This window comes from Sebastes umbrosus, chromosome 14 (genome assembly GCF_015220745.1).
Source record: "Sebastes umbrosus isolate fSebUmb1 chromosome 14, fSebUmb1.pri, whole genome shotgun sequence".
NCBI lineage: Eukaryota > Metazoa > Chordata > Actinopteri > Perciformes > Sebastidae > Sebastes > Sebastes umbrosus.
In genome coordinates, this window is record NC_051282.1 from 4775960 (window position 1) to 4799531 (window position 23572).

The 23572-nt window shown below is 42.1% G+C and overlaps 2 protein-coding genes across 7 annotated transcripts; one reads left to right on the forward strand and one right to left on the reverse strand.

The window, feature by feature from the left end:
* Nucleotides 1-2497: 2497 nt before the first annotated feature.
* smim22 (small integral membrane protein 22) lies at nucleotides 2498-6517 on the reverse strand. Of its 2 annotated transcripts, XM_037791183.1 has the most exons (5): nucleotides 6384-6515; nucleotides 5297-5361; nucleotides 4627-4760; nucleotides 4172-4242; nucleotides 2498-2914 (listed from the first exon to the last, which is right to left on the reverse strand). In XM_037791183.1, exons 3-5 carry the CDS (start codon nucleotides 4745-4747, stop codon nucleotides 2867-2869), a joined length of 240 nt encoding a protein of 79 aa, XP_037647111.1. In that variant the 5' UTR covers nucleotides 4748-4760; nucleotides 5297-5361; nucleotides 6384-6515; the 3' UTR covers nucleotides 2498-2866. The 2 variants fall into 2 exon arrangements, with proteins under 2 accessions (XP_037647111.1, XP_037647112.1); XM_037791184.1 differs by lacking the exon at nucleotides 5297-5361 and having other exon boundaries at nucleotides 6384-6517.
* Nucleotides 6518-7605: 1088 nt separating this feature from the next.
* Nucleotides 7606-22078, forward strand: cog1 (component of oligomeric golgi complex 1). 5 transcript variants are annotated; one of them, XM_037792562.1, is made up of 16 exons: nucleotides 7606-7985; nucleotides 8872-9119; nucleotides 9306-9487; nucleotides 9709-9885; nucleotides 10697-10853; nucleotides 11158-11368; nucleotides 11581-11944; nucleotides 13210-13658; nucleotides 15547-15693; nucleotides 15781-15942; nucleotides 16802-16926; nucleotides 17898-18006; nucleotides 18237-18346; nucleotides 19860-19944; nucleotides 20083-20106; nucleotides 21841-21963. In XM_037792562.1, exons 1-15 carry the CDS (start codon nucleotides 7680-7682, stop codon nucleotides 20089-20091), a joined length of 2841 nt encoding a protein of 946 aa, XP_037648490.1. In that variant the 5' UTR covers nucleotides 7606-7679; the 3' UTR covers nucleotides 20092-20106; nucleotides 21841-21963. The 5 variants fall into 5 exon arrangements, with proteins under 5 accessions (XP_037648490.1, XP_037648492.1, XP_037648487.1 ...); XM_037792564.1 differs by having other exon boundaries at nucleotides 21781-21901; XM_037792559.1 differs by lacking the exon at nucleotides 20083-20106 and having other exon boundaries at nucleotides 21781-22078.
* Nucleotides 22079-23572: the final 1494 nt, after the last annotated feature.

The window sequence follows — 23572 nt, forward strand, 5'->3', positions numbered from 1 at the left end:
TAACGTAAAATCACGTGTTTGGTTTGTCCGTTCTGGGCTACTGTAGAAACATGGCGGACTCCGTGAAGAGGACCCGCTCCCTGTGTAGATATAAACAGCTCATTCTAAGCTAACGAAAACACGATTCATAGTTTCAGGTGATTATACACTAATGAAATCATAGTTATGAATATTAAATTCCATTTCTGCTAATACTGTAGATCCCCTGAAATCCTGCACACTGCGCCTTTAAGTGCCAAGTTGGATATATCGGAGCTTTTTACACGAGTGCTTATCACAAGTTTGAATATGACGATATGACATAAACGTGGCATTAGGGTGGACATTGGAGCTGGGCTACTGCTTTGTTTTCTTTTTTTTTGCTGTTTTTTTGTTATTGTTTATTGCCCCATTTGGTGGAAATGACAGAGCTCACATACCCTGTTTGTAACTGCATGGATACTGTATGTCTAAATGATAAGCTACTTGTCATGTCATGCTGATTTCAAGTGTTTGTCTGCTCTACGTTTCTATTTATTTAAACACGTTTTGCACTTGTGTTGTTGATTCCCTGTGAACCAAACACTAATCCAATCATGAACAAATGACTTCATTCCAATAAGTGTTAATCTATTTTAAAAAATAGCTGCTTATCATATAAAATGTGGAAATTATTTATCTGACATCTGTGCAATAAAAATATTCTAAACAATATTCTGTCCCTGTTGACCTTCCCTTGCTGTCTGCTGCAGTGAAGCTATATATATAAAGATGTCTCATTAAACTGTTCACGCTGTGTGTGTGAATAATGATGCATGTGTCAGCAGCATTTTTATTAGCATTATTTATTCAATATTGAACACTTTGGGGCTTCATATGCTAATTGTGATAATTTCACACAAATGTCTAACAGGATGAAATTATGAAGTGTTGACATTTTGGACAGACGTGGATGTAAACTGACACTAGACCGGTTGGCGAAGGCGTACAACCATGAGGTGGTAATTCTAGTTTTAAAGGTATTAAAAAAAAAAGCAACTATTTATAGACGGATTCTAAATAAATCCCTCTCAATCATCACTTCTGCTCCACTAGAAGTGTGTGGTGGTGTCTGTATCCGCAGAGATCCTGCAGGATTTTCTCTTTTCTTGTTATTTTTGCTGTGTTCGGGACATTTCTGGGCTTCAGCAATAATAGGGATGCACCGATACAACTTTTTTTCAGACCATGTACAAGTACTTACATTTGGGTACTCGCCGATACCGAGTACCGATACGAGTACTTCTCTGTGCCAAAAAACCCTTGTTAACAGCCAGCTTGAGGGTGTGAGCGACACACGGCAGGCTGGGGAGTCCTGCATACGTGGCGGTGCGCCGCGACCGGCTTTAGGTCGGCTTGGAAAGGCTCGGGGCGAAAGTGGCTCGTGGCCGCAGCTTTCCAGTGCTCCCCGCCTGAACCTCGCCGCACCGTGGACAAAGGGCTCGCTGCGCCCCTCTCTCCCCACCGGGGAGGGACGGGGCCCCCTGCTCCCGGTGTGACTGTCGACCGCGTCGTGCCGCTGCCTACGTAAAAGGCGCCAGGGGTCTGCGGCGATGTCGGCAACCCACCCGACCCGTCTTGAAACACGGACCAAGGAGTCTAACGCACGCACGAGTCAGAGGGTGCAAGCAAAACCCCGTGGCACAATGAAAGTGAGGGCTGGCACGCGCCAGCTGAGGTGGGATCCCGGCCCAGCGGGGTCGGGCGCACCACCAGCCCGTCTCGCACCGCAGGGGAGGTGGAGCGTGAGGACCCGAAAGATGGTGACGAGAGGTTAGCGTCACACTGCTGTAAAGTGGTATCGGTGCCGTTGTATCAGAGCCATTTTGCGAGTACGAGTACAAGAGCACAGTATCGGACCCGATACTGGTATCGGTATCCCTAAGCAATAACATTTTATTTCTCTGATTCAGTGCTTTGTTCTCACTAACGCCGCTCCCTCTCCTCATTCACTCTATAGCTCACTCGACCATAGCTGTTCTCTCTCTCTCTCCAACTTTGAATGTTGTGTGTTACATGTTATACCTGTAAGTTGGGCAGATGCAGAGTAATGCTTTACATTATTCTGAAAACAACAATGGGATGCATTTCTCCAGGGCAGTGAGCACGAGTTAATGATCTCTCTGCACACAAACATGCTGGTGAATTGACAAGGAAGGACTTTGTCTAAAAGAGTGAACAGAGCAGTGAAGTGAAATGACGTGACATCTTAAAGTTGGGATCTGTATGTTGTGTTGAAACACGACTCTAGCTTTCCTAAAGGAGTGACAGATTACAGACAGAGAGAGAGCAGGGCAGCATCAGTTTACAGCCCTGCGTGATCCAGTCTGTAAACACAAACACATCTACCTCCTGATTTATGCCCTCATGTGATTCTGCGTACTTTGTCCTCTACAAATGTCATTGTGTCTGTTTGCTAGAACAAGGACTCCATAAATGAACATAGTCATGATGAGAAGAAATAAACCGATACATTAAATAAAGCAACGTTGACATGTTTATTATTTATATATTTATTACTAAGTAAAACAAATTTCTTTCAACAAACAAAATAAGAGGAAGTGACATGCAAATCTACAGAGGTATGCTGAGTGTTCCAGCTCCTCGGTGGTATCCTAGCGACAAACCCCACACAGCAGTGACAAAAACAGTCAAAAAGATCACGTGTGTTAGATTTCTATAACTGGGTAGTGAAGGACTCGTGAGCAACGATTCATTCTATGTGCAAGTGGACTAAATTTGCTAACAGACTGGTGACAGTAAAATCAAAGCTTTGGCACAAAAGTTATTAGTAAGACTCTTCTGGCTTCATCAACCTTCACAATACTTGATGAGTGCAGTTGAGCCGTCAGGGCTCCAGAGCCATGTTCTCCACGCCGACCTTCCGTCTCCGGGGCTGTTGAGGAAGCATAAAGCACTATCATCATCATCAGAGTACATGGTCCTAAATGACCTCTGCTCAATTTCAGTTCATTTCACTACATGACAGGATCTCTCTCTCTCTCTCTCTGTAAGGTGGTTAAACGTCTGCAATAAGGACGCCAGGAATACATTTAAGAATGGTCCTGTCTTCCATACATACGGGATGATGAGGTGAGAGCAAAAAGTAGTGTACGTGCCATGGACCTTAACTTTTTTGTTCCATTGAGGGAATTTTGACGCACTATATAAATTTGCATTCCAAATGCGGACATTCAAATAACAGGGATGGAGGGTTAAATACTGCACACTATTTAATAAATAGGGAGTGGTTTTGTGCATAGGCTTCTGACATGTCTTTCAAGCTGATTGCTCGGAGCTCTGAATCTGATCTGTCCTGGTTAATATGACATGTTAGTTAAGGTAAGTGTGCCCAAACATCAATCTTTACAACCATTTCTTTTATTTAAACGTTCTCTATCTGACATTCAGAGCATGAATATACCATCAACAACTATTGTCTATGTAAAGATATAGAGGAGTAATGTCTACCTGAGCAGAGAATGAAGTCTCTCTCCCTCTGTGTGAATTGGAATCTGAGTTTCTCTGTGCTGTGTTTACATAGCCGGGCCGGCCGTGCGTGATAAAAAAAAAAACATTTTATCTCACTGTGACGATATTTACTGCTGCTTTCAGAAATTACTACCCCCCCAACCGGGAAAATGTCCCCGGGACTAAATTTAGACCCTGGTCCTCAAAAGGTTCTTAGTTCCGTGGAACGGGATTACTGTTCTGTCAGCATTGTTACCGATGTTTGCACTGTGCGCTGTTAGCATCATTAACTGCGAGCCACCAGCTCAGCCGTCGCCATGTTGAGAGCCATTGAGAGGCAATACAAAATGCTCTGAATTTCGCGTTTAGCACCTTTAGCCGTTATTTAGCAGGGATGGTAACCGTTGCAATTTAAAAAACTCTTTTCCAAGGGGCCGAGATGGCAGTATAAGACTTAAAAACAAAACAGCAAAAAGTTTGAAAAAATCCTAAAAATGTCACATTAAAGAGACGAGTAACAGACTTAAAACAATGTCAGATTGCATCGCAGCTCTGATTGTTCAGCTTTCCCATTTTTTCTTTAATTTCTGCCTTTGAGTCAGCACCTCACTACGTGTGTGTGTGTGTGTGTGTGTGTGTGTGTGTGTGTGTTTTCCTTCAGCTCTCATATGTGTGAGTTCACCTTCTCGTCATCACAGCAGCAGCAGCAGCAGCAGCGGATGAGGACCAGGATGACCAGCAGCAGAATCATACCTGAAAACACATAGATAAACCTCATTAAAAAAAATCATTAATATCGAGAGGATTTAGAGCTACGTTCTACTTCCTACTGTACTTTTTGTACAGATGTTTGTGTTTCTACTTTTCTTGTATTAGTCCTGCTCAATCTGCTTTTTATGTTGGATATATTTTTGTAGTACTCTTAATTCTGTTAATTGCTGATCAGGGGTGGGGGTCTGGGTTGATGGAGAGGGGTAGTGGGGAATGTTGCTTCCATTTATATTTAGCATTTGCCCTCAGTAAAAAAAAAAAATGTTTAGTTGTATATTATATTTAGTTTAGTTTATGAATATGGACCCTGATGGAGTGTTATAGAACGTCCTTGCCTCTAAAATCCAGTTCTCTAACTCCACTCACCAATGAAGATGAAGAAGACTGCAAAAGAGGCGATGTCCCAGTCAGACTGGAACAAGTGCTGTCTGGAGAGCACATGGTTGAACTTATCCACCAACTCCTGCTGCAGGTCTCTCGGCTCCATCGCTCTGCTCTGTCTGCACACGGAAACACACACAGAAAGCAGCACTGAGCTCACAGCTCAAGTTTGGATTGACACAGAACAACATTGATTATTAACTTTATTAACTTCTTACATTTACTCTTGTTAGCACTTTTTTTTTATTACACTTGGGAGCCAGATGCAACATAATTTCATTCTGCTATGCACTTGCCATGTAAATAGCATGAATGACAATAAAGTTCATCTTGAATCGTGATGCATTGTTATTTGAACGTGGAAAAGACAGCAGCTATGTGGTAAAAAAAACAAATGAATCCAATCTGAAATCATATCGATAGGTACTGTGAGTTTATTGGAACCTTTAGAGCAGAGGACACTAATGAGGCCACGATCGATATAAAATGTTATTCGACTGTACACCAGTTTTGTCTCTCAGTGGTGATATAGGATGGGAACCTCTAGATGTTTCGACTTTGGAACAGACTTGTGAATATATATTCTGTAGTGAACAGTGGCTCATCAGAAAAAAAAAAGAAAAAACGTATTGTAGGACATTCTGCATGAACATACCTGTGGGGTCAAATGTTGTTTGATTAAGGGAGTCGCTCTTGGGTTGGAACCTGAACCCTATAATCCTGTAAACCGCAACACACATCAGACATCACCATGGTTTTAAGACAAAAACTAAGATTTTTATTTTCATAAATAACTGTATTTATTATAATATAAATAAACAGTTGGTCCCTGATATTGGGCAGATGAAGAAGTATGAGAGTTACAGGGGTGAGAAGTGTATTTCTTTCATTCTTTCTTTCTTTCTTTCTTTCATAATTTGTTCATTTGTTACCTCAATACAGAAAATGAGGAAGGGCGCAATATTATAATTATGCTTATTTTAATTATATAATTAATAATCATTATATATTATATATATATATATATATATATATATATATATAATATATATATATATATATTTTTTTAAATTATTATTATTATTTTTTTATAGGGCGACCAGTGCCCCCCCAGGAGGTGTAGCCCTAGGCAACCGCCTATATGGCCTTTGCCTTGAGCCGGCCCTGCCTCTATTTTATTTTCAGGGACCTCCATCTAAAAAGAATTTGGTTGTTAGATATGATTGATGATATGATTGATATGATTAAGACCAGAATTCTATAGTTGTCAACTACAGTTGAGGAGATAACTGGAGGAAGTAAAACCTGTGATCAGAATAGACACTCTTATGAGTCCTATATCGTAAATTAAATAATGAAAAACCACCAGTATCCCCCATATTTCTGGGGACACCCTGGATCTCCCTCTAGGACCCCTAGTTAAGAATCACTGAGCAGCAACACATACCACAGGAGCACAGTGAAATACACCTCTAAACACTTTCTTACTCCACATCTATAGGCTTCATATGTCTGTGTCTTGCTATATCATAAATCCATCAATGCGCTTCATGTTGTGTTGACTGGTAACCAGGCATATAACTCATTATATCATTAGTACATTAGTTATAGAGTCTAGTAGTCATTCATTCAGAAGCTTTTACAGATTAAATCTGATAAAACTAACAACATTTTAATGTACAAATACATCTAAATAGTCATTCTACACTATACCGTGTGTTATTAGGCGTTTAGTTGCTTACCTGTTAACGGAGTGGCTGCTTTAAAGTCTTTCCTTCCGGGTATGAAGGTCTACCTGACGCACCTGCTGCCCTTCACACCGACGCACTGACTGGAGCTGACGTCACCTTCCTCATCATGTTGCATTCACAACAAACGGTCTTCTGTTTTTTTCTTTTTTTTTCTCTTTTCTTTAGTTCACTAACCGGACATACCGGTCTAATTACAAAGAGATGTGCAAATCTATTAGAAGAACAACAAGACAAAATAACAGATGCCAGGGGATAAACATTATACATGCACAAAGCCTGGGGAAATAAACATTTAGATAAATATATTAAAGGAGGTGCATAAAGTTACCCTCTTAATAGCTTTTTTTGTTTCCAGAGGAGAGAATCAATCTAATGTATTGTTGGGTTTCATGTTCAAATACAAAAAAAAATGAAGGTTTAGATTTACTAAATTTGGATTTATGTATATGAAATTTAGCTATAAGAGAATAATCAGATTAATGATATAATTTTAATTTATTTTACTGTTACCTTTATGGAAATCAAACAAGACATTCTCTAGACATAGAATAAAATCAGGTAAACATTATTGATAATCAATATTATCAATAATGAATCTACTCAAGTCCTTCCACAGCCTTTTGCTATGGTCACAGTGCCAGAATAGATGAAGAAGAGTTTCTGGGAGTAACATCACAGAATGAACAGTTTACATTGATGTCCTGTTTAAACTTAACAAGATAATGACTTGCTGGATAATATCTGTGAAGGATTTTAAAGGATACTTCTCTTAATTTGTTTGTCAAAAGATACTTATAGGGTAGAGTCCAGATGTTCTTCCACTTGAGGTCTTTTAAAAGGTTGTTCCAGTAGTTGACAACATAAGGCACACAAACAATATCACTCTGAAATAAATGACCTATACCTTTGTTATTATTTTTGGCAGACAATAGTCCGCTGGATCAGGAATCTGTGGTACAAATCATTGTAACAATAATAATAATAATAATAATAATAATAATAATAATAATAATAATAATAATAATAATAATATCATTATTATTATTATTATTATTATTATTATTATTATTATTATTATTATCAGCATACATTTTGGGATGATTTGATTGGCTCAGCAGTGTGGGTAGGCGGCTCCTAACCTAACCGGAAATGTTCCCTGACAGACAGCTCTGATGACCAATCAGTCGTGGTCACATTTCAGCCTACGTGGAGGCAGCAGGAAGTTCACTCCTGTTCTCCCTTCCGGGTTAAATCTCCTGGAACAGCTGAAGTTGTTTTGGAGGAGCGATGGCCGAGGATCCTGCTCTGTCTATCCGGGTCTCGGAGATCAGGGACCCGGCGGCTCTCTTCGAGCGGTACAACACCGCGGAGATCCGCCGGGTCGAGCACAAGGTCCGCGGGGAGATCGAGCAGAAGAAGGAGGAGCTGAGGCAGATGGTCGGTGAGCGCTACCGGGACCTGATCGACGCCGCCGACACCATCGGAGAGATGAGGCAGTGCTCGGAGAGCGTAGTCCTGTCCATCCAGGACATGCACCAGTACTGCCACAAGCTGAAGCAAGGCAGAGCCAGCGTGACCAGCTCCAGACAGGAGGTGAACCTCTACCTAACCACTGTTGTTGTTGTAGCTCTAAGCCTGCGTCAACCGAACTTCATTTAAAAATGTGGCAATTCATTATTATATTAGTTATATGCATACATACCCCCCAATTATAACATGACTTAACACTTACTCAGACTCAAAGAAAGGTGCTGACCAATTCGGCATAAAAAAGATTGCTGATTAAATCATATTTCTTAATCCAATCCTTACTTTTGCACCAAACTTCATTTAAAAATATGGCAATTCATGATTATATGAGTTATATGCATACATACCCCCCAATTATAACATCACTTAACACTTACTTCAACTAAAAGAAAGGTGCTAAACAATTCGGCATAAAAAAGATTGCTGATTAAATCATATCTGTCAATCCAATCCTTACTTTTAGAAATGTCCACACCTCTTTTGAGCCAAAACACACAGTAGCTAAACTGCCTGAGCCAGATAACAAATGCAAAACTTTATTGAAATGAAGTGCTGCCGGTGGATCACCTGTATGCCGAATTTACCTGAAGACCCTGTTGATTTGTAAACTACCTGAATATGTGTTCTGATAGATGTGTATTAGTACTGACACACAGGAGAACATTATAATTATAATATTTTTTAATGAAAATTTGGGACATATCTTTATAATGGAGATAATGGAATGCACGAAGTTTAAACCACAATCAACTTTGAAGATGGTATTGCATATATGATCTGACATTAATTCACACACATCTTAATACATCATAATATCACTGTCACTACATTGTCTGGTGTTTGTATACTTATTATCCTTATATCATCGCTTGTCTCTGTCAAATACACACATTGTCTAAAGTCTATTACATATAAATATGCAATGTGTCTGTGTGTCATTCTGTTGTAGAGCCAGATGCAGTGGCAGGAGAAGTTCTACACCATGGCCTCTCAGATCAAGCTCCTCCTGGAGATCCCAGAGCGCATCTGGAGCGCCATGGAGGCGTCCCAGTACCTCCAGGCCACCCAGCTCTACCTGCTGTGTTGCCACCTGCACAGTCTGCTGCACCTGGAGGCCGCTACGGGGGGCCATTACAGCCCCGTCCTGGCCCGCTTCCCCATTCTGATCCGGCAGGTAGCCACCACCGGTCACTTCAGGTACTGGATGTTTTATTACTCGTGTCACCAAGTAGAATTCCTGCTTTTTGACTAGTGATTCTAATGGAAAACTTCCAGGCCTCAGAACTGAAAGAATTGGTGATGGATCCACACGCTGTAGACCACAACTGGATCCGGTTAGTAAAAGCTAAATCATAGGTCTGTAACTAGTCTGTCTTCTCGCAGGTCCGTCATTCTCCTGGACAGCAGGTCTCTGCTGCGGGGCCGCGCGGTGTCCGACCAGGCCATCGCTGAGGCCCTGGTGTCCACCATGCTGCTGGAGGACAGCTCACCACGCCAGGCCCTGGCTGACTTCTTACTAGCCCGGAAGGCCTCCATCCATCAGCTGCTCAACCAACCACAGCATGGTATTTTTCTACCATTCGTAACACCTGCCAATAATATGCATTTTATTATCAGAGTGTGCCATAACACAGAAGGCTTGAAGGCATAGAATTATTGCTTGAAGGCTTTTACTGTGTAGCAGAGCAGGACATGTTGTTTGTAGTATCATTATTTTTATATCTTATGTATATCTAAAGCAGTCAGAAATGTGTACCAGTTCATATAAACATGTATTTTGGTGCAGGTGCAGGGATTAAGGCCCAGGTGTGCAGCCTGGTGGAGCTGCTGGTCACCACTCTGTTCCAGGCGTACGCTGTCTTCTACCTGCCCCCAGAGGGAAGCCCCAGGCCGGTGGAGGGAGCCCTGAGCTGTGGCATGCTCTTTTCTATCCTGGAGAATGTCACCTCCACCACATATCTAGGTAAACAGCTGCGGTGTCAGGACACTTTTAGTGGTTTCCTACTGAGAGCTAATAAACACAGGCTGTAGACAGGAATGGTCCCTTATTTTTCCCTATAAACCGTAGGCTGTTTATTTTTTTTGGCATAGGCACTACATGTTGTCTATTATTGTTTTCAGAATAAGTTAGGCTACTCAGAAATGTCATTTTTTTTGGCACGTCAGATGTAATATAGTAATATGTTCTAGGACAGAAAGGTTTCAACTAGGGCTGTCAATCGATTAAAATATTTAATCACGATTAATCGTATGATTGTCCATAGTTAATCGCGATTAATCAGTTTGTTCAAAATGTACCTTAAAGGGAGATTTGTCAAGTATTTAATCCTCTTATCAACATGTGAGTGGGCAAATATGCTGCTTTATGCAAATTGATGTATATATTTATTATTGTAAATTAATTAACAACACAAAGCAATGACAAATATTGTCCAGAAACTCTCACAGGTACTGCATTTAGCATAAAAATGACTATGACTTGCCCCAAACTGCATGTGATTATCATAAAGTGGGCATGTCTGTAAAGGGGAGACTCGTGGGTACCCATAGAACCCATTTACATTCACACATCTTGAGGTCAGAGGTCAAGGGAAAATGGCCATGACAGTTTTTCCTAGTATAAATACAGTATATCTTAAAAGCACTAAGCGTAAAGTAAGAAAATCCAAAGTCAGAATGAGGATCGGTCACCAGACAGTTAGATGTATCCTGAGGTACAAATATTCATAGATAAAGAAAATGTGAAACCATCAATCCCATCTCTCTCTCCTCAGCTAAAGACAGGAGGGTGTTGCAGGAAGAGACGAGTACAGGCAGCTGGTTCAAGTACCTGCCTCCTTCCATCACTGAGTTCCAGCCCGCCCTTCGCACCCTGGCTCAGCCAATCCAGAGAGAGCAGCTCCGGGACACCCTGCAGCAGTGGATCGACACGTAAGCTCCAATCAATAAGGACGCTGCTCGTCTTCTTCATATTTGTTCTGGTTCCTTTTGTTGTGAAAGGTGTTTTTTTCAAAGTATGACTTAAATGTCTAGAAAGCCATACTGTTGCAGTTCATAGTGGCACATTGAAAAGTCATCTTGCTCTTAAGCTCGTCCAGCTTATTATACAGCGACTGGACATTAGTTAGAAGTTAGAAAAAATGACTAAAGCCCTTAATCAATCATCAAAACTATCATGGATTGATTTTCTGTTGATATCTAATCAATGCCTTCTGAATCTTTCCTCCACTCTCAGCTGTAAGGAGGATATTTGCCGTGGCGTTGGCAGCCTTCTGGTCTATGTGAAGAGCCTGAAGGGGTTGGCAGCCATTAGAGACGCCGTGTGGGACCTCCTGTCCACCGAGTCCATCAGTCAGCACTGGAGCGCAGTGTGTCAGCGGCTGCTGGAGCAGCCCCTGGCTGTCTGGGATGACTTCCTGCAGCAGCTCTTCCTTAAACGCCTGCAGGTTAGTGCTCTCCTAGCACAATTACAATTGCAGTTAGCAGTTTTCAGCAATCTAAACGGGTCTATCCATTGATATTGTATGGATTCGTGCCTCCTTGAAGGTTTGCGTTGTGTTCAATCTCACAGTAGTGACAGGCGTACCTGCTGATGCACCAAAATTGTACATAATCCCAATGAATATCCTTCAATAATCCTTCCTCCCGTTCCACCAAGGCCATCACCAAAGAAGAAACTGAAGCCATCTCAACGAGCTCCGTCCAGCTCCTCACCTCAGCTGTGAGGGATCTTGAGAGCCAGACCATTCATACTTCTTCAGGTACCAACACCGGCTCGGGCCGCGGGGCCCAGTATGAGGTAGACGTGGCATCCTACCTGTGGTCGGAGTCTCCGGGAGACCTGCTGAGCGACGCGGGGTGGGTCAGCGTGAGCCAGCGGGGGCAGCAGCACCAAAGAAGTAGCCTGGCCATGAAGACCCAGGCCCTGACGCCCTGCGTTCAAAACTTCTGCTCTTCCCTGGATGCTAAGCTAAAGGCCAGGCTGGATGACCTGCAGTACTACCTTCCCTCCCAAGACAAAGGTAAGGGCAGTTCAAACTTTGATACTGTGTGCTAGACGGGGAGTGGGTTGTCAATCCCAATCAAATCTCCAAGAGGTGGTCACGTTACGAATATCCAAATACCTGTTACGAATATTGCCAATTTGTCATTCAGCCTGAGGTCATCATTGTCTTCCGCTGGCACTGAAGAGGCAAACATACCTGATCTGCAAAAGAGGAAGAATAAGATTTAAAGGTCCCATATCAAGCCTATTTTCAGGTTCATACTTGTATTTTGTTTTTCTACTACAACATGTTTACATGCTGTAATGTTAAAAAAAAACTTTATTTTCCTCATACTGTCTGCCTGAATATACCTGATTCACTATCTGTCTGAAACGCTCCGTTTTAGTGCATTTCAACTGAATTGCAACGGAATTGCGTTGCTAGGCAACAGTTTGGGTCTATGTTCCCGTCTACTTCCTGTCAGCAGATGTTATTTACATACACTGCAACAGGAAATAAACTGGGACACATTAAGAATGTTTACATTTAAAACGTGTAATGGTCTAAATATTGTATATTTGTGACATCACAAATGGACATACTTTTGAGGACTTCGTTGACCATTTGAATTCACATGTAAATAGTCTGTGATTTCTCTGAGGTTGTGGCTGCCCCTCCACTTCATTTAGTTTAGGTCAGTTGCTTACTGTTTACTGACTTTAAATACACCTACCAGGTAGAATTAAGCATTTTCCAGTAGTGGCATTGTTTTACCAGAAGAACAATGACTGACCTTGATGAGAATTTTATTTGATTCATTGAATATTCTGCTCGTATTATTAGTTTTATTAGATATATCATGCTGTCCTGTTACCTGAAATGTTTGCTGTTGCCTTATCTACTAAGCCAACGTTACCTATTTTTCGGTATGTAGTTCCTTACTGTCTACGGGGAGGCCAGGGGCATGCTGGCACATTATGATGCCACTGTTCTATCATATACACTGATCTTCTTGTGTGTTTTAGCCCACAGTCTGTAAGTAAGGGATAATGTACAGCGAGCCGGCCTGAAGGGATTTCTTTCACAACAATGACCTGCTAGCTGTACATTATCCCGCTTATTACACGGCTACTTACTGAAGAAATCAATAATTAGACACAAAAACGGTCCGCCAGAGTCCGACATCAGAGCTGCACCCATAGCAACGGTCTGTTATACATAGCAACGGTCTGTTCATAGATAGTCTGTTATTATTTTTAATTAATTAATTTATTAATTATCTTTTATGCTGTGTTCTGCAGGGTCCGACTCCATCTCAGTCACTTCCTCTGGTCCCAAAGAGAGTTCGTCAGCATCCTCTTTCAACCGCTTCACGGACTCGCCGGCAGTGGAGGAGGCTTTACGCGAAGGCTGCGTGGCCTGCGTCCGCCACATCCTGTCCTCCATCCGCTCCGAACTGGCCGCGGCCTCGCCTGAACCCAGCCCCGCCTGCCTCAGTTCGGTCCTTTTCATGGCCAGACTGTGCCAGTCCATGGGCGAACTCTGCCCCAACCTGAAGCATTGCATCCTGGGAAAGCAGAGGGGGTCTGAGGCCACAGCGAAGCTGACCCCCAGACAGGGCAAGAAGCTGGGCAAAGCCAGGGCCGCCACGGAGGTCAGCCCCGCCCAGGCCAAGTGGGCGGGTCTAAAGGAGGAGCTTCTGGTTTGCAGCATGGAGGCCTACCGCATCTGGAGCTCCGCCCTCTCCAAAGTCAGACCCTGTCAGAAACGTAGATGTGTATATGTGAAACTTTATATGTTGAATGTAGTATGAAGTTTTGAAGCGGTTACAAATAATGGATGGATGATTATTTTTTGTCACTTTGGGACAGCAGAGCAAGCTTGGAACACTCAGCATCTGACGTATATGACCTTATAATGTTGTGACTAATGTGTTAGCAAACAGGTGCCTATTTACACATTCAGCAGACACAGAGCAACATTAGCTTTATATGAAACAAAATAATCTAAATGATAATGGATCTCTCAACATTACCTCACGGCCTTCATTTTGCAAATGAACATGGCTTGGGTGTCATCGTGTGACCTTAATGCTCTAAAGGTTTCAGGAATTGAATAAAAAGTTTCAGCTGAACTGATCAACATAGTTATATTAACAATCTATGTGAAAGGTGTTGTTGTCACAACCCAACAGAGAGTTTAACAACTCTGTAGTCCCCCCCAGCTCTACAGAGGTCACAGTTTTTGTTGGACAGAACACAAAATTTGTTCTTATTAACTTAATTTCCAGCAGCATTTAGCAGCTAAAGAGACATATATATATATATATATAAACAGGATTTGGTGACCAAACCGGAGCAAAAAGGAGAGTGAATACTGGACTTGGATTCATCAGGTGGAAACAAACACGAACTCTAAGTGAAAGCTAATGCTGCTCTGTGTCTGCTGTGTAAAACGGCATCTGTTTTCTAACACGTTAGCTGGTAACATGTCAGTGTTGTTTTTTTGTTTGTTCCGCTGCCCCCAAGTGGCCAAAGAAATCAATGAATGAAGCTTTAAAGGGTAACTTTGGTATTATTCAACCTGGACCTTATTTTCCCATGTTTTTGTATCTAAGTGACTAATGGGGACAACAATTTCTGAAATTGGTCCAGTATTGAGGGAGACTTTTTGTAGACGGCAGCTGCTCAAGGGCTCCAATATGGTGCTATTGGGGCAAGCTGACACCGTCATTTCCGTCCACTAATGGTGTTTGTTTTTGCCATGACGGGCTCTGATTGTTATTATAAGTGTCTAACATTATGAAAAGAGTCTCGCTCAGGGAGAAGTCTCGTTCTGACAGAAGACTTTCAACCACGAGACCGCTGTTCGTGTCCCGGGTGAAACTAAAAGTAACGTTGTCTTATTTTGTCATGTGAGTCGTTAGTATTGTCAGCCCCGTGAGTCGCTAGTCAGCGAAGTTAACGTCTACCACGACCGTTTCCTAACCCTAACTAAGTGGTTGTGTTGCTTAAACCTAACTTCCCGTGAAAACGGAAGTTTATTTTGAAAGGACACTATGTATGTAACAAGTTTATATTGACACGCCGTCCCCGGTCCGTCCAAAAGTAACGGAAGAGGGGTACCCCGTGAGTCGGTTTCTGATGCTGAGGGGCACTGACCAAGCAACGGTATTTGACGAGTTGTGAGTGAGAATGTGTCGGTATTTGAGCCAGAGTATACGGATATTCAGATTTCACAACAAGACTTCTTCTCGAGCGGGACTTGGACACAATAACAAACAGACCAGATCAAGTGAAAGGAAAGGAAAACATTTTATTTCTCTGTAGGGTTCTTTCCATAATGTTGTCAGACACTTCTAACAGCAATCGGAGCCGGTCAGTGGTAAAAACAAGCACTTTTAGTGGACTTAACGTTACATTGACGCTGCTCACTAGCCCTTGCAGCTCGTGTCGCAGCTGCCAGTTACAGCGTTCTCCCTCAATACTGGTAGCATTTAAAAAATGTTGTCCCCATTAATCACTCACACAACAACATGGGAAAATATGGTCCAGGTTGAAAAATACCAAAGTTACCCTTTCAATCATGTTGGAATTGGTTCAAGACCGGCCTAGTGACACTGCTGGTTGTTGTGACAGGTCCTGCTGGATAAGTTTGGCACGGCGCTGCATGCTGAGTCTGCTGGTGCCATCCTAACAACGGCAACAAACTGGGAGGATCTGGAGATCCAAGAAGAAGCAGAGTCGGGGAGCAGCGTCACATCCAAAATCCGTCTTCCAGTCCAGGTCAGCCGCTCAACACCACCTCTAACAGCGCAGTGATTTCTGATTCCTTTCAGTGATCTGATGTGAAACTTGTCGTGTCTTCTGCAGCCGTCTTGGTTCGTGCAATCGCTGCTCTTCCAGCTGTGTGTGGAGGTGAACAGAGTGGGGGGCCACGCCCTGCCCCGGCCCACCCTGCAGGAGCTGCTGCAGGCCTGTCTGGCTCAGGCCCTGCACCACTACCACAGCCTCACACAGCAGGACCTCAGCAGGGTAACACACACGCACACACACACACACACACATACATAGATACAGTACATATAGTGTAGTGTTGAGAACGAGGGAGGTTCTGTATTGTAAGGTGTAAAACTTCAAACTCCAACTTTTAAGTACCAGGGACATGAATGTAAGATAATAAAAGATAAATAAAATGCAAGGAAATAAAAATAATAATAAAGATAAATATATAAAAATTATGAAACTATACAAAATAAGCAGATGGTATTAAAATAATGACATTTTAATAAAATAAAATAGAATAAAAGAGATAATAATGATCAGCAATAAAATGTTGATTAAACAAAATAGAGTAAAATAAACACTATAATGATGATGATAAATAAAATAAGTATAAACAATAAAAAACATAAAATTATAAAACACTACATGAAAGCCAGACTAAATAGATGGGACCTCTGGAAGGTTGTTCTATCGGCTGAAAGCAGCATCACCAGATGTTTCTGTTCTGCTTTGTGGAACAACTCGAAAGACAAGAAGCGGAGGATCTGAGGGGCCTTCCTTGTTCATAAACCAAAAGCATTTCTGCAAGGTAGTCTGGTGCAAAGCCATCTAGTGCCTTATAAACTAATAAAATAATTTAAAAATCAATACGAGAACTAACGACTTTAAAATAGGCATAATGTGTGCTCTCCTTTTGGTTTTAGCCAGCACTGAAATGAAATGAAATGAAGGGCGAAGGAGAGGGAAGTAATCAGAAAAATTAAATCAGAAGGGAAATCGGGAGGACAAGGACAAAGGAGGGAGTGCACTTTCTTTTCATTCATCAGGATCCACATTTTAGCTTCCTGAACATCTCTGCTCTGTTTTGTTCTGCTCCTCTGTCCTCCAGGAGGGGGTGTTTCCAATGACTCAGAACCGAGCCCTGCAGCTGTTGTTTGACCTCCGATACCTCAACACCACGCTGGGCAGCAAAGCAGAGGAGGGCAAGAGCTCCCGATCCCACCAAGACCCCAGGTAGCTTCCTTTGTCACAAATTCATCATGTGCAGCATTCAAAAAAAAAAGAAAAAAGGAGGCCATATCTGAAGGGGATCCGAGCACAGTCGCGCACAGGATAATTACACCGATCCATGACTCAATATAACAACGTAGAAGCACAGACCTTATTTTGGAACCATGGCTCACGTATTTGAACTGTTTTCGTCCCCTAACCCTGTTTTGAAAACAGATGTAGCAACTTCCAATGTAACAGCTGCACATGACGATAATGAAAACTGTATTACTCTCCGACGCAACCTACGGGGGGGCTCGGACCGGCTGCGCGGAATCCTCCCGAGATGCTTTACGCACTGACTTTCAGCCGGGTGCTGCCAGAGAGGCGGCGCGTAACGTGCGGAGCCTCAAAACGCAGCTGTTTAGGGGGAGAGGGCCAGCAAAAACTTTGAAGTAGCCTACGTCTACACTCCACAGAGGGATGATGAGAGGAGACGCCACAGAGGCGTGTGATCTCTCTGGTCACGGCGGTCACACCAGTGACCAGAGGAGCACGCTGCAGGTTGAGCAATACAGAACGCCTGAAAGCCTCACTTCATTATATTCAGAATTGTCACCTGCCGCCTCTATTGTGTGCTTTCCTTAACATAAATAAAAAACATTGTTCTAGAGCTGTATTTAACTGAGGAGGAGGAGCTGCTGCTTCGTGTGTGTTCCTGTGTGTGTAACAAGCTGCCTGTGTAGACGCATCGTACTATCTGAATAACGCGCCCTTTAATAAGCAGGAAAATACTGCACCAGACTTTAATCCAGGTTCTTGTTGGTCAATGTGCGATGGCTTTCTGCTGCCTCAAGATAGCAATGCACCAACAAAATGCCTGACCTCACCTCATTTTAAGACCAACAATCAAAAATACCAAAAAAATGTAAAATGGGGACGGCATTAAAATTAATCTGAAAGCTGCTAACTTTGTGTTGTCGTGTATCTTCCAGATTCCACGAAGTCTGTGATTGGCTGGAGGGCTACATCGACCCGTTTGACCTGGACGTGTTCACACCTCCGCTCAACACCAACCTCAACCGCCTGTCCCAGAGGACCTCGGTACGTTCAGCACCTCGCCATCAACAACACAGTGTAGTTGTAGTTTGTGTAGTTGTCGCTTGATGAACATCAGTGTTGTGTAGAAGCAGCATTCACAGTAGCCCTGAGATGAGTGACTACAATGAGCTGCTCCTGTCCAATATAGTCCAGATGTAACAGCAACAACCACAATAGATCCGCTGCTCTGTTTCCTAACGTTGTTTAAAGGTTCATGTGACGTTGTGTCTCAGGTGCTGCTGGGGCTGCTGACCGGCTCGGAGAAGCAGTTTGCTCTGCGGAGCAGCAGTGTGAACTCCCAGGAGCCTTACAACATCCTGCCACTGGCCAGCAGCCAGATCAGGTCAGTGAACCGGAGGTGCTCTGTGACAGTATCAGTATCATTAGCATAAACAAGCCCTAGCATCACTGATAAGACATGTCACTCTACTACAGACAGGATATGGGAGGAAACCTGCTGTAGTCCTTAAGGCCTGGTATTGTTCCAAATGTAAGGGCTCCTCTGGGTTCCTTACAGCCTTAAATCTTACCCAGGATCTGAGTTGGTAGGGTTCGGGATGCGATATTATACACTGATCAGCCATAAGATTATGACCACTGACAGGTGAAGTTAATAACGTGGATTATCTCGTTACAATGGCACCTGGCAGTGGGGGGGATATATTAGACAGCATGTGAACATTTTCAACTTTGAACTTTGTGTCGGAAGCAGAAAAAATGGGCCAGCGTAAGGATGTGAGCGACTTTGACGAAGGCCAGATTGTGCTGGCTAGACGACTGGTTCAGAGCATCTCCAGAACTGCAGGTCTTGTGGGATGTTCCCAGTCTGCAGTGGTCAGGACCTACCAAAAGTGGTCCAAGGAAGGAAAACCGGTGACAACTGGCAACAGGGTCAGACCCGAGGCTCATTGATGCACGTGGGGAGTGAAGGCTGGCCCGTGTTGTCCGATCCAATAGAAGAGCTACTGGAGCTCAAACTGCTGAAAAAGTTAATGCTGGTTCTGATAGAAAGGTGTCAGAACACACAGTGAGGAGCAGTTGTTACCACTCCCATGTTGACAAGAGTATTAAATACTTAAAAAATCTCCCTTTAAAGATGCATATTGAACAGATAAAAAAAGTGTGATTAATTTGCGATGAATAGCGACTAAATATTGATCGATTGACAGCCCTGATCCCAAGATGTTGAATGAGTTTTTCGACAGTCGGAGTCATGTGGTACAACCAGAGGGCCGGCTGGTATTCTGGACATCAGCTCTAACAGCAACATGAATTAATCATTCCCTTACTTTTAGGACTTTAAACTTGATTTTTCTACAGCAAGTTTTTTTTTACATAACAAAAGAAGTTCAACTTCTCAAATGTTGTCTGAATATAATAATATGTGAAAACCATGTATCCCCCAAAATGTCAACCTTTTAGGAGCTCAGAAAAACCACCTTGTTTTCAGCTTTGTGACAATGAGTTTTTCAGAAAATCCAATGGGGGTTTAACATGGTATATTTCTGGCTTTCTTGTGGTGGTTGTCTTTTATATATATATATTTACACTTTTATTTATTTATATTTATATATATATATACATATATATATATATATATACATATATAACAAAAAGTATACTTATTTATTATTATTTTTTTTTAATTTTTTATTATTATTATTTAATTTTATGCTTGTTTTCTTTATGTGGGGTTGATATGTTTGTGAGTCTGTTTGTAGATGTTACTTTTATTGTTTGTGATGAAAATTAAAAAAAGAAATTAAAACAATCATGGTATATTTAGCCTGAGCAGTAGGAGAATTTTCTCTTTTTTCCCAACCTAATTCCCACCATGACTGTCCTGTCCTCTGCAGGTTCGGTTTGCTGCCTCTCAGCATGTCCAATGTGCGTAAACCCAAGTCAGCCACCACCAGGAGCTCTGATGCTCCTCACCAGTTGGTGAGTAACAGATTTGGGATCTGGTATCTGAAATTGCTCTTGAGTCTGAGTTTTAGTGTTGTATGTCTTCATTTCTCTGTTTCATTGTTTTGTTCCACTCTGGGTTAATGTTGTCTGTTACATCCTCTGCCTTCCCAGCGTTTTTGAGTGCGAGAAACCCAGGCAAGTTCCTCACTGTGGGTTTATATTTGTGTGTGTGTGTGTGTGTGTGTGTGTTTTGGTTGTGTTTTCAGTAGAGCCTTGGTTTACCTCTAGTGCATTTGCAGTGTGACAGTGATTATTAACTGATTAAATGATTCTGACTTATCTCCCACACTCATGCTTGGGCTCATAACGGAGCTCAGGATCAGACTATTAACTTGGAGAATTTCAATAGGGCAGCAGCACAGCAACAGGGACCCCGGGGGCATTCTCACCTGTTTTAAGTGGACCAATCCCATCTTGAGATTCATGCATTATTAGTAAAGTTTGTGTTAAAGTCAGCAGAAATACAAAAGCAGATCAAGTTGGGATTTGTCCAAAATCGTCACATTTTAAGCTCCCTATACACTGACATTTTGGGAAATAGTCTTTAATGGTCGTTTGCTGTCTTACCAACAGTCACATGATAACATCAGTTTGATCACTTTGCATGGCCAGCAGTGTCCCCATGCTTCCATTCTTTGTGCTATAATCTAGGCTAAACACGTTTCATCATCTCTGTCAAAAACTTCCAACAAACAGTGTATGTATCCAAACTTGTCAGTCTGTTCAGTGGTGAGCCCATAGACACCCAGAATAATCCCGGTGTTCTGTGAAGTGTGAATCATTGGAATCAGGTGCTCCATAATAACACTGAAACAGTGAAAGTGGTTCCCACAAGTTCTCATTTTTCTTGACTTTGAGTCCACGCTTACTAGACATGCTAAAGTGGTAGCCTTTTACAGTATGTCCCCCCTAGATCTGTGGTTCTCAAACTATGGTAGACTGGTGGTACGCGTGCTCTCTCTAGTGGTACGTGGAGGAATCTCTGACTATCGATTTTCCTTTTACGCATGCACAATGACGCATACGCACGCTGTATCATGTTTCAGTTTGTTTGGGACCGGAACCATGGTGAAGAGGGAAAAAAAAAGAAAAGCACTTAACAGCATGGCGCTACTAAACCTGAGGGATGCACCCTATTTTTCCCTGATAAAGCGACACTGTGAACAACAAACCTGTGTTGAAATCAGCAGTAGGAGAGTTAGTAACGTTAGCTGTTAGCAGCCGGTGGGCAGCATAATCCTGACTGGTTAAATACCGGAGATACGAACGTTAACGGAGGTGCCATTGAGTTATTGTTATGAGGCGTTCAAAGTCGGCTCAGGAAAAAATTACTATTGGGTGAAGGTAAATTATAACGTTATCATGATGTGTTCAAATGTAATCTCGTAAAATGTAGTTTTGTTGAGAAACTTGAATAAATCCAGATTTGAAGGAGATGTTTTCACATCAATATAAAAGTTGCTGCTTTTTTTTCTCTTCACCGTGGCACCGGTCCAAAACAAACATGATACAGCGTGCGTATGTGTCCATTGTGCAGCATAACAGTGGGAAAGCATCAATAAGAGGAATCGAGAGATCAGAGATTCCTCTGCGTACCACTAGAGATATCAAGCGTACCAGGGGTGGTACGTGTACCATAGTTTGAGAACCACTGCCCTAATGAATTTTATTGGCCTTTGAGTGACTGAAATGTCCACATCCCAGGAGACCGCAATCCAGGACTTTGATAGTCCTGAATCAGGGCTCTCTGTCATTGACCCCGGGACAATAAACAGTGGTGTTGTATGTTCTCATCACTTTCTAATTAAGATGACCAACAAGAAAATCCACCAGAACCTCATCAAACCTGACGTGGTCTCCTTCCTCCAGCAGGCACCTCCATCCTCCTCTTCCTCCTCCTCCTCCGCAGCCCGCGAGGACAGCTTCCGGCCCGGCAGCCTGTTCAGACAGCTGGCCGATCAGGACGAAGACACAGCTGCTCCTTCTTTATTCAAACTCAGCTGGCTGTCTGGCATGGCCAAATAACCCTCTACCGCTCCACACTTTGCAGAAACTTTGTAAAAAAAATAACATGTACAGTAAATATAATTTTGTCTTTCGAGAAATACGTCTTGTGTCATTTTGATTCACTTCATCTGTCGATGCAAATGACACTAAACAGGAACCTTTATGGAAATTCACGTGCCTGGTTTTATGATCATATTCACTACAATTACAATGAAGCAGAAGCAGTCGTCTCAGGCACTCCTTAAATCTGTAGGCCAGCAAACTGAGAATCTAAAACAAAGTAGTTCAAATATAGGGCTGAATAGCCTACAGAGATGTAAACAGATAGTAAAGTAAAGTACAGTATATAATGGTAAAGTATCAGGAGCTCACAAGTTCAAGAGTCTTATGGCGTGTGGTATGAAGCTGTCCCCGAGCCTGGACCGGATGATGAAAATAAGTCTGAGAGACTAATTAAATGTCTTAGCATCCGACCAGTTTAAATGAAAAAAAAAACAAAACAGAAGAAATGAACATGAACTGTTCATTTTAATCTGTGTTAACTGAACTTTGAGCTAGCTTTAGTGAAGTGTGAACTTGCACAACACTGACTGTAACCCTTGTTACAGCACCAACAGTTTAAAGGGGAACTACGCCCATTTTCACAACTTCGAACAACTCTTTCCCAAATCCAAAAACTAGAGCGTTGAAACTCAAACTTGTGATGTCATATGGTATAAAGTGTGAAACTGCTCCATAGACGATGAATGGGAAGGATGTTCTAGACGAAATTTTATGGACATGGGTCCATAAAATCAGCCTCCCATTCATCATCTATGGATCAGCTCAACACTTTATACCCTATGACATCACAAGTTTGAGTTTTAGCACTCTAGTTTGGGGATTTGGGAGAGATTTATTCATGTTTACTAATATTTTTTGGATTGTCTTAATCCATAGGAATAACACGTGTGAATTTTGAAAATGGTTGTAGTTCCCCTTTAACATTATAATAATCATATTATTTAGCATAATTTGTGACATTATAACCTACCCAACTCTTGCACTAGTTGATTAGATGCCATTATTATGTGTTGCCTATGAATGTAGAAGAACAATTCAAAAATCCAACCAGCCTGCTGTGGGGAAATGGTCTGCAGCAGTTTAGAATATACACGGCAGAAAACTGGTCACTTGTATGAGTCCTTCAACTTTAACAGCTTTGGTGTCCTGATTTACTATTAACACACACAAACACAATGGAAGTCTGCTTATCTTGATCTCATTTATTACATTTGGGAAAGTCACCAGATTTACATACTGTGCAAATCTTCCATCAGACACACACACTGTTACTGGTATGGAGTAATATGCATGAAAAAATATATGACTATTATAAGCTCTGCTAAAGAAAAATGCTGTTTAATCAGCTCTAGTGAAAATCAGACAAACAATAGACTTGGCTTTGGACTAAACAGTTAATGTCATATATGATAATAATAATGACGTTGGGTCTGAAAGTTACGACTTTATTCTCGTAATATTAGGATTTTTTTCTCTTTAAGTTATGACTATTCTCGTAATATTACGACTTTTTTTCTTGTAAAGTTATGAC